This window comes from Meleagris gallopavo, chromosome 29, assembly GCF_905368555.1.
Source record: "Meleagris gallopavo chromosome 29, MGAL_WU_HG_1.1, whole genome shotgun sequence".
Lineage (NCBI taxonomy): Eukaryota > Metazoa > Chordata > Aves > Galliformes > Phasianidae > Meleagris > Meleagris gallopavo.
The window spans coordinates 3119357-3130068 of record NC_139432.1 but is presented as its reverse complement, the minus strand read 5'-3'; the positions used below and the strand labels follow the sequence as shown (position 1 = coordinate 3130068).

At 55.1% G+C, this 10712-nt stretch overlaps 1 protein-coding gene across 1 annotated transcript; it reads left to right on the top strand.

Annotated features, from left to right (window-relative positions):
• The first annotated feature begins 7060 nt into the window (after positions 1–7060).
• On the top strand, positions 7061–10171 carry NXPH3 (neurexophilin 3). The gene is made up of 2 exons (XM_085210839.1): positions 7061–7459; positions 8580–10171. The coding sequence occupies exons 1-2, from the start codon at positions 7403–7405 to the stop codon at positions 9309–9311; spliced, it is 789 nt and encodes a 262-aa protein (XP_085066965.1). The 5' UTR covers positions 7061–7402; the 3' UTR covers positions 9312–10171.
• The last annotated feature ends 541 nt before the right edge of the window (positions 10172–10712 follow it).

The window sequence follows — 10712 nt, the reverse complement described above, 5'->3', positions numbered from 1 at the left end:
ATTCATCATCAGTGTTATGGCACAGCCCCCAGACGGGGAGCATCTCCCCTCCGCAGCTCCCCCAGGCACCAAATCAGGCTCAGCCCGAGCAGCTCCAACCTGGAGAGGGTTTGGAGCTGAGTTTTTTGGAGGTTACAGATGGTAGAACACAGATCCCTGCCTTTGGAGGAGCAGATCAGCCCCCAGATTGAGGTGGTAAATGCAGATCTGCCAGAGAGGATGGGCTGATCCCCTTCCCAGCTGGGCTGGAGATGGCTGGGGCTGCACCATCTCATTTATCAACACATGGATGGAGCAGAAATGGGAAACTGGGGCAGAAGTGGGTGTCATGGGTGGCATCCTCCTGACCAACGAGGTCCTGGCAGCTGCAGGGTGTGCAGGGCAGAGAGATGAGCACTGCAGAGCACCCAGAAGGGAGAAACCCTTAGGGAAGGAGTTGGAGGATGTGGGAACACAGCGAACAGAGCCTTGTTTTTGCGTATATTGGTGCTCCAGCTTCAAGAGTGTTGGGTTTGCAGCTTCAGCCACGCCAGCACAGACCTGCTCCTGAGCTTCCCAATCCTGTACTGCTGGAGGTGAACACAGAGCAACTGAGATTCACTGCTAAGAGTGAGTTACCTCCTTTCAGCTCAAGTTCTGAGCTGTAAAGATCTCAGGCTTTGCTCTGTCTGGACTAAAATAGCACCAAGGGCTTTTTGCACTCAGATTTTTTTTCCCAACCTTTCCAAAGGAATGCAGAATACTCTGTCCCAACCAGAAGTATTGCAGTTTTCATTTCATTCCATGCTGCCCCACTCCAGAGCCAGGCACAAAACCCCAATGGCTGCAAAGCACGCAGCCTTTATGCCAACAAACTGCACGGTGCCTTTCTATGATGATAGGACCAAAAATAAAACTATGGGGCATGACCCACTAAGATATCACTGGGATGGGGACCCTTTCATCTCCATCATTCTGGCTCTGCTTTGGGTTTCGCTCTGCTTCATCAGTGCCCTTTGGCAGCACCTGCTGAGCCCAGCACTGGCAAACCAGAACACTCCATCCTGCCTGCAGGGAAGGAGCTGTGTGAGATGCAAACACCACAGCACTCAGCAGGGACACCTGCATCACCTGGATGTGCCTTTCTTCCCCTGCTTCCCAGTCCTGCATGTGCTCTGCTTTCCTCCAGAGGGATTTGCAGTGAAATGAATGCTTTGCTGGGAGAAAAATTGCACACGCTGCAGCCGGAGTGCAGAGTAGGGTGGCTCATGGCAGGAGGAAGGCTGTGTGGTGGGCTGAAGGATGGATGGACAACACCAACCAACCCTCAATCTCTCCAAAAACAGGGCTGGGAGGGAAAAACTGCTTGAGAAAACCAGGCAGCAAAGCTTATGGGGAGCTGGGAAATAGTTTGGGAAAGCAGCACGCTGTGGGAGCCCCTCTCCCAGCTTCACATGAGTTCCAATAGCACTGCTTTGTTTTCCCCAGGTTTATTTCTTTTCCCATAGAGAGTCCCATTTTCTCCTCTGTTATGTTTATGAAGCGTATCCAGCCCTGGAGGGCAGGCAGGGAACTGGGGACACAGTCCCTCCAAGCCATCACATGGGTACCCCCAGCACACCAGGCAACCAGGGAGCATCATTTCCAATTCCTCCTACAAGCAGAGCCAACTCCTTTTCTCCCCGGTTTGCTCGGACTGAGAAATCAATGCAGACAGGGATGAAAAATCATCAGACCTCTCCACAGCACTGCATAACAAAAACCATCCATCTGATGCACACATCCCCACGTCCCCAGCTGTAGGGGCTCAGTGGGTTGCCCTGGACAAGCACAATTTGCTTGTGGATTTGGGGCAGCAGCTGCTTCTCCTCTTCCGAGGAGACCCGGCCCAGAGCAGCTCCCTGCCTCCCTCTGCAGTCTCAAAGCAGAAGGGCTCGCAGCCTCCTCTGCTCCCTCCCAGCCTCTCCCACAGGCAGGATTTGGCCCAGGATCTCTCCTCCTGTTGTGCACCAGGGCAGTACCCACCTTGGCATCACCCCCAAAAGCCCCTCAGGGACAACAATTTGGCTCCAGCTTTGCACAAACCCCAGGTTGCTCTATCTGTTGCAAACACCAAACCATCTCCCTGCTCCCTCGGAAAAGCCCTCTGTCTGCAGATAGTACAGCAAAAACAAAGAGAGAAGGAACCTTTTAATTTGCTTTCCCATTTCCACACCCAGGCAAGCACTCGCAGCCTCAGCCAGGAGGTCTCAGCACTTGGAAAATGCGCTGCAATTAAGTGACATGCTTTGGAAGCCCATCCATTACTGGGAGAGGGAGGGGAAAGACCCGTGTGCAGGATAAGGAATGGAGCTGAGAGATGCAGGAAGGCAAAGCAGGGGTCATTGCAGTGGGATTTCCCAGGAGCAAACATTCTTTTAAAGTGACAAAGCAACCCAGTCCCTCCAGCTGTAAAACCAAACCGTGCTTTGGAGCTCAGGAGCTGCAGACAGACAGATCCCACCCAGCTGGGAGAACTTCACCAGGGAAACCTCACCTTGCACATACGCCCATGACTTTACATTCTTCCCTGAATTTACCACCAGACACCAAACCGACCTGCAGAAATGCTTTTGCTGCCCACTGACAAAGGGTGCAGACAGCACCCATCTGCTCCCCGCACAGCACCCACCTGCTGAAGGCAGATCAGCTCCGGGAGGAGGCAGAGCACTGAGCTGTGTCCTGGGGGAGCCGAGCTCACATCGCAGCTGTGACCAAATAACATCGGGGTGTAGGGCTGCAAAATCAAAACAAGGATGGCAGCCTCTCTCCCAGAGCATCTGGAAGGGGAAAGGGCTGCAGTGGGGGAAGCACAGCATCTTCAGCTGTGGGTCCCTCTTAATCAACACCTGAATTCATTTTCTTCCTCCCCTACCAGCTGTCAGGCTGAAGGCTGGGCTCCCACTCTTGCTACGCTCCCTTGCTTCTTTCAAGCCTTTGCATAAGCTGCTCTCTCTGACCTCACGCTCTTTGCTGTCTCTCAGAGCATCTTCATTCTCAAAGTGGTTTTTTTTTTTCTTTTCTGTTTTTTTTTTTTCAGTCTTTAACACTCACATTCCCGACAATTCTGCTTTATGTGCAGCTGCTCAGGTTTTGCAGGATCATCCCCCAGCCCCTCAGCTCTGCTGCCTGCAACGCATGGATGCTTGCAGACCCCATCCTACCTGCTGCCAAATGCAGTGCACCAACAGCAGCTTCTCCCCCTTCCCATCCCATATCCTTGCTCTTTGTCACCCCACCCTTTCTGCTTAAAAATATCTTCTGCCCTTTACAGCCTTTTATTTTTATTTTTTTTCCCCTGTATCTTTCCAAACTATCCTTAGCTGTGCTGAGGCCGGTAATGCCTGCCTAAAAACGCTTCCAAAAATAAGATGCATCAATAGAAAGCTGCCGTAGGAAGAATAGAAAGCCGACAGAGGGAGCGGGGATGCTTCGAGAGACTCTGCCCGCTTCTTTCTGCTCCCTGCCCTTACCCGGAGCTCTGTGCCGGGCAGAGCTGAGCCCCCAGCCCGGCTGACCCCAGTCCCCCCCACCCCCTCCCCAGCCCATCTTCAGCTCAGAACCCGCTAGAGGGCAACAGAAACCCAGGAAAAGGAGCTCGGAGCCGGACCGAGCAGCCCAGGGAGGGCCCTGCGATCCGCTCTCGGCCCCATCGCACCCGAAAATCGCGGCTGCAGCCTCAGAATTTCCCTGGCTGGGATGCGGGAGGCAGCCCGTTTAAGAGATGCTTCTCGAAATTCGGCAAGCTCAGCACTACGAGCGATTCCATAAGGAGAAACCGAACTGGAGGAGCAGTTGTAGCCACTGGATCTTCTTTTAATGGCAAAAGCCACTTCGGAGCTGCAGCTTTGGAGCTTCCAGCTGAGCAAAGCCACACCAAACCCCATCACCAGTGCATACAAACGTCAAGTCATCGTGGTTGGAAAAGACTGCTTAGATCCCCACGTCCAACCCCAACCCATCCCGTTGCTGGGGTGTCCCTCAGTCCATAACCCCGCATTTCCTGAACACTCCAGGGATGGTGATTCCCAAACCTCCATGCCAAAGCATCACCACTCTTTTTAAGAACAATTTTTTCTTAATATCCAACCTGATCCCTTCCCCAGAGTTCAACTTAAGGGGCCGAGATGCCCCTTCCAAACCCATGCCATCCATCCTGGGATCCCCTTTGGGGCAAAAGGAGCAGGAAAGGAGTTTCCTTGACAAGCTGAAAGCAGCACCCTGCCCTTCCACAACCCCCTCCCACCTTAAGCCACTCCAGCTGTACAGTGCTATGAATCCATTTGCCAGTGTTTAGAAGGACACCTGGCTCTAAATGCTGGCCCTGGGCTCACTTTGGTTTTAGTTCTGCCTCCAGTGTCCCATTTCTGCACAGGGGGTGCAGGAACAACTTTGGTTGGCCACATCTCTGAGCTGTGCTGGGGGCAGTGCCTACCCTGCGCCCACCACGCGTGGACAATCAGAGCAGCCCCACTGGGAACCATTGCAGCGCCAGCCAAGCAGAGCAGCTCCTAAATCAGCCCTGCTTTATGCCACGCCAGTCTTCAGCTCCCTCCAAACAGCAGAAAATCCAGCAAGTCGCTTTAAATCACTTTTATCCCCTGTTCTTCCTCCGTGCCGACCTCCGCTCAGCCTCACAGCCCAAGCACAGCACCATCCCAAAAACCTCCCCCCCCCAAAGCAGAGCAGCCAAAGGGTGGGATGCACCCAGCACCGTTGGAAGGAGGTTTTGGGGGGGACCTGACGGTGCCACCAGCTCCAGGGAGACAATGCAGGAGCTGCAGCTCTTGGAGTGATTTAGAGGCAGGTGTTGGCACAGGCATTCGGAAGTTTTATGAAGATCTTTTATCGAAATCACGGTAGTTAGAGACGTGCAGCCCATTAAACGTACCCAGCACACCGCTGGGGCCAGGACAATGTTATGCTGTCATATATCCTCCACTGCTGTGTTCCTTCTGCTTTTAGGAGGCCCCGGGGTTCTTCCAGCACTGCTTCTGGATGCGTGGATATTTGGAGCCCCGGGTGCCAGGAGGGATTCATTTCTTGTTGGCTCCCCTTGGTGCAGGTCAGCTGGGAATGGGGCTCCTGTCCCTCTGTTAGCACTAAGGATATGTCTTCCTGTGCCCCCAAATGGCACTGCTCCGTGGGGGCAGGAGGGAGAAGTGAGAGAGTTGTGCTCAACTGCAATAAGAAGCAGTTCACCCCCCATGGAACTCAGCTGCATCCGTCTGAGATGTAATCCCATTCTGCTTCCAGATGGTCCGGGGGTGAAAGGCAGCAATGCAGGCAGGTACTTTCAGAGCAGGGAGAGGGCAGCGGGTGCTGTGCAATTTGTCACTCACCTCCCTTCCTCCTCCCGGCCCCAAAACCACGAGGGAAGCCTTCCTGTCCAGATCCCAGCACTGCAATCACAGCCAGAAGCTGGAGAGCATCCTTGTGCAGATGGGAGCGCACGCAGGGCTCCCAGTGACAGCATCCCCCCATCCAAACATGCTCCTGTCCCCACAATTTGCTCCTCTTTAGCAGAACTGCAAGACTTGCCTTTCCAAAGTGGCTCAAGAAGAGCAAAGGGGGGGAGAAGGTTGGGAAGGGGGGGGTGGATATGGGCAGGATACAGGAGATAATCTGATGGGAAGGAATGCAATCGTTGCCTGGGGTTTGAGAAATGCTGGGTTTCATTCAAGCCCTGTCCCTGGCAAGTGACTTCTTACTGCAACTTCTGCTGAGAGATGGGAGAAGGACAACTGTTCCCTTCAGTGAAACAAACCCAAACCAGCAAGGCTCCGTCTTTGTGTCGCACCAAAGCCAACCAATGAGTTCTGTTTCCTTTTTAAGCACAACGCAGCCTGCCATCCCTTACTTCTGGGATAGCACACAAACCGAACCGCCTGGCTCGGGGAACAGAATCTACATTTTCTTGTTCCTTTTTTAATTTCCAAAGCCTGAGGAGCAATGCTCAGCACAGCCGTGGATAAGGAAGGGCAGAGCAGCACTGCTCAGAATTAAGGCATGCGGATGCAGAAACAAAAATCACAACTACACTGAAAAACTTCCTTCATAACCCTCGCATTCTGCACAGGCTCACATCCAACCACCCCCTCATACCTCTGGAAATCTATGGTTCTATTTTTTTTTTTGTTTCCTCTCTCTTTTTTCCTGGTCTTCCTTTGGATGACTGTTGGAAAAAGAAGTTTTTTATTGTTTTTTCCTAATGGAGGGAATGGAATGGAGATAAAATGAGCCCCAAAGTGGAGGGGAGCACTATGATACTGCCTGGTTTCCTGGTGCAAAGATAAAGAAGCATCTAAGGCAGCCCTGGCCATTTTGCACACTGCTTCGCTCCCTTTATATCTGGGATGCTCCTCTCCATGGAGACTCCATTCTCTGACAGCACCCAACCCAACACTTGGGGACCCTTCTGTGCCTCATCTGGCCCTTTGAGGACCCCCTGTTCCCTATCTGTCCCTTTGGGGACACCCTTGTGCCTCAGCCCAACACTGCCATGTGAGGACCACTCCCCTGCACACCATTTGTCTTTCTGGGGACCCCTCAGTACCCCATCTCCATGCTGCCCTTTGGGGACCCCGCAGTGCCCAATCTCTATGCTATCTTTTAAGGATACCCCCCCTCTGTACCCCATTCGGCCTTTTGGGGATCCCCCAAAACCCCATCTCCATGCTGTCCTTTGGGGAACCCCCTGCGCCCTATCCATCCCTTCGGGGACTCCCTTTTGCCTCAAGCCCACGCTGCCATTTGAGGACCCCCCCTGTGCCCCATTTAGCGTTTTGAGGACCCCCCCAGTTCTCCATCTCCATGCTGCCGTTTGGAGACCCCCCTTGTGTCCTATCCATCCCTTTGGGGACCCCCCAGAGCCATATCTCCATGCTGCCCTTTGGGGACCCCCTCTGTGCCCTATCCATCCCTTCGGGGACTTCCCAGCACCCCATCCCCACACTGCCCTTGGGGACTCCCCCCGGGCCTCCTTTGGGGACGCGGTGCCAGACAGCAAAGGGTTACGCTCGGAGGTGCCGCTCGGCTCCCGGCACCTGGAAGGAAGGGAGGGGAGGAAGGCACGGAGCGGAGTTTGCAGCGGTCCCCGAGAAGGCGGCGAGCGGCGGCAGCGGTGAAGCAGCGGCGGGAGCCGCCTCCCCCCCGGTCCGGTACCGCCGCCCGGAGCTCCTCATGGGCGAAGGGGGGGATCGAGGAAGCTGCTTCTAAAGGGGGACACCCCCTCCCTTTCCCCTGGCTGACGTTCCCCCGCTTAAAAAGAAGGGAGGGAAAGAAAAAAAAAAAAAAAACAACAACACCAAAAAACCACCAGAAACCCACCCAAAGCCGCACTAAATTTGAGGGAACAGCGAAGGCAGGCGGCATCGGCTGGAAAATGCATCTCACTCGGAGCTGCATCGGCTTCCTGATCCAGGGGAGCATTTCTCTGCTGGTGAGTGGCAGGGAAGGGGAGAAGAGGGCTGCAGAGGACGGGGGTCGGGCAGCCCAGGGGACGGGGACGGGGACGGGGACGGGGGGGATAGGAGGGGGGGTTGTAGCCGGGAGCGTCCCCAGATCGTTTTATCCCCCCCACCCCATCCCTTGCCGAAACGAGCATCCCAAAACTTCTGCTATTTTGCAGCAGGGAGAGGCTGGGCACCACAGGCAGGAGGGGGGGCTCACAGGTGAGGGGTGACAGTAGAGATTCCTCCGGATCACCTCTAAAAACCGCAGCCTCCTCCTGGCACTGCATCCCCGGGCTGGGGGGCCACCTCCTGCCCTTCGCGAGGCCGCGCTCAGCTCCTCACCGAGCCCTTCGCACCCCGGGGATGGTAGCGAGCAGCTGCTCGGCACCCGGCGCCGGGATCGCTCCCGAGCATCGGTGCTTTTTCCCCCACCTCGCCCGGAGCGATGGGGCTGCAGCATCTGCATCCCACCAGGAAGGATGCGCTGCCTTGCACCCACCTGCCTGCTGGGTGTCCACCTACCTGCAACTATGGGGCAGCCCCCCAACCCCCACCTGCACCTGTATGGGGTCTGTGATGCCCTACCAGGTACCGTCATGCTGGTAGGGAATGGAAAGGAGTTTGCAGAGAAGCTCAGGATTGGGCACTCGCTCACTTCTGCTGCTCCTGGCTCCATCTCTCCACCAGACCGTGGCATGGTTTGGAGGTCAGAAGAGGGATCTGTGAGCGTGCTGTCAGCCTCAAAACTGGTGGAAAAGCCATGAAGGCACCCTGATGTGCACCCTCTGCCCATCGGGGATCCTCTGGGTGTAATGGCTCTGCCCAAGGTGTTCCCACTGGGGAAAACACATCTATCCCAGCTCCTCTCACCTATTCCCTGAGCAACCAAGAGAAGGATGGGGAAAAAATTGGTGCCAGAAAGGAAATAGGGGATATAGAAAGGTGGCAGAATGGGAAGACAAAAGAAAAGGGAGATAAGGAGAGCAGGAATAGGAAAGAGGATGGCTGGGTCATACCTGGAGATGGTGGGATGACTGGAGAACAAGATAGGGCAAGGGGGCAGGTACCCAGCACCAACCCCTCATGCTCTGCCATCACTATGTTCAGGTGGTCTGTGGCCAAGAAGGGCCAAGGAAAGGCACTGAGCAGCGTGAGCCTGAGAGCCAGGAGGGAGACCAAGCGCAGGAGACCGGAGAGCTGCTCCCCACCAAGCCCCTGCTCACCCCAACCTTGCTGCAGAACGTGACCCTCCTGGAGCTGGTGAGCAGCTCGCGGGAGCTGTGGGATATCCTGGACAACCTCTCGGAGCGGGATCACGCTCCACATCCCCGAGGACAGAGGGACTTGGAGTCGGCCTCGGGCAAACTTAAAAAAATTTTTGGCTGGGGAGATTTCTATTCCAACATCAAGACGGTGAAGTTGAACCTCTTGATCACCGGCAAGGTGGTGGATCACGGCAACGGCACCGTCAATGTCTTCTTCCGCCACAACTCCACCGGGCAGGGGAACATCTCGGTCAGCCTCGTCCCTCCCACCAAGGCTGTTGAGTTCGACCTGGAGCAGCAAATCTTCATCGAGGCCAAAGAATCCAAAATCTTCAACTGTCGCGTGGAGTACGAGAAAGTGGACCGTGCCAAGAAAACCACGCTGTGCACGTACGACCCATCCAAGACCTGCTACCACGAGCACACCCAGAGCCACGTCTCCTGGGTCTGCTCCAAGCCCTTCAAAGTCATCTGCATCTACATCACCTTCTACAGCATAGACTACCGGCTGGTGCAGAAGGTGTGCCCCGACTACAACTACCACAGCGACGTGCCCTACTTCCCCTCGGGGTGATGCGTGCTCAGGATGTCCTGGTGATAAGCGGGTGCTTGGGGGGGCGGGGGGAGGGATGGGGATGGATTTTAAGCACGGTGGGTCCCTGGAAGTGAGGAAGGAGGAGGATTTTCAGTTTTTCCCGAAAGCTCCAATTGTCGTGAGGAAAGGAAATTTGGGCTATGGGGGTAAAGGCGTTGCTAAACTTGGCCCGGATCCGTGGTCTTTAGAGACTGGTACGGGGTCTGAATGTAGGATACAGAAAATAGGACATAAAGCCAGAATCAGGACTCACGTTTCTCAGTGCAATAACGGGTTTTTGCCTGGATTTAGGCCACATGGTCCTAAAAGGTGGGGGACCAGATGCAGAGGGCTGCAGGAGCAGGTGGGCACAGCACGGAGAGCGCAGCAGGGACAAGGGCACCTGGTGCACGCCATGGCTGGGGGACAGCCATGCACAGCCACCTCATCTCCCCCCAACCATGTACTGGGAGGAACAGGGCTGTGATTTCCCATGCTTGGGCTGAACATTGGGGTGGGACAGGGAGGGACACCCCGGGTGCCACCCCAGCGCAGCCCACTGGTTTGGGGGACTGGGAAGGATGGAGCCACAGAGAGAGGAATCCTGATCGGATCTGTCGAATCTTGCTGACACAATGTGTGATTCACGTGTTTCCCCTGACGCTGTGTGTGATTCATGCGTTTCCCCTTCGTCTCATCTGTGTTTCATGGGGCTCCCACCCATGTCTGTGTGCGCTGGGCTCGGAGCTGCCGGTTTCTGGGTGCAGAAGTGTGTGGTTGGGTGGCGGAGTAGCATTTAACTGATCTGGAAGGAAAAAAACTCACAGTGCTGTCCTTGGGAGAGAGAATAAAGTTTTTACGGTGGTAACGAGGCAGGTCAAGTGTTGTTACTGACAGCAAGTTCAGTCTGTGCCCGAGGCAGGCGGGTGCACAGGGTATTGCTGTGCTCCCACTGGGCTGTGCCTGCCCAAATTCAGCTCTGCTCCATCACCTGGACTTCTCTTGTAAAGGGAGGTTAGGGGCCCTACTTTGGGCCTCAGACCCCTCCACTTTCCCACTATCACCCCAATGCCCAGTGGCCACTGATTGTACAAGGAGCTTTTCTGCACCTCCCATGGGTATTCCCTACTTCCCCTGTGAGCATCCATGCTCTAGGTTCACACTTTGCTCCTACAGAGAAGACCAAGCAAAAGCAGCACCCTCCCATCCCATCCCTCCCTTGTGCCCCCAGAGTCTGCATCCATAGCACCAGGCCAGCTTAAGCCAACAGATCCCATTCAGCCAAGAGCACCGTGGCCCATTTATTAGCAAGGTGTTACTTCCACAGCAGGTTTTACGCCTCAGCCTCGACAAGTCCAATCCCTTCCTTCTCCCCAGACTGGAGCTGGGTTTGCTGGGTGC

What these genes read in the sequence shown, in the direction of transcription:
- NXPH3 (XM_085210839.1), top strand. Translation starts at nt 7,403, where the DNA reads ATGCATCTCACTCGGAGCTGCATCGGCTTCCTGATCCAGGGGAGCATT. An exon ending in AGGGGAGCATTTCTCTGCTG is followed by an intron (nt 7,460 to 8,579) that starts GTGAGTGGCAGG and finishes CACTATGTTCAG; the next exon opens with GTGGTCTGTGGCCAAGAAGG.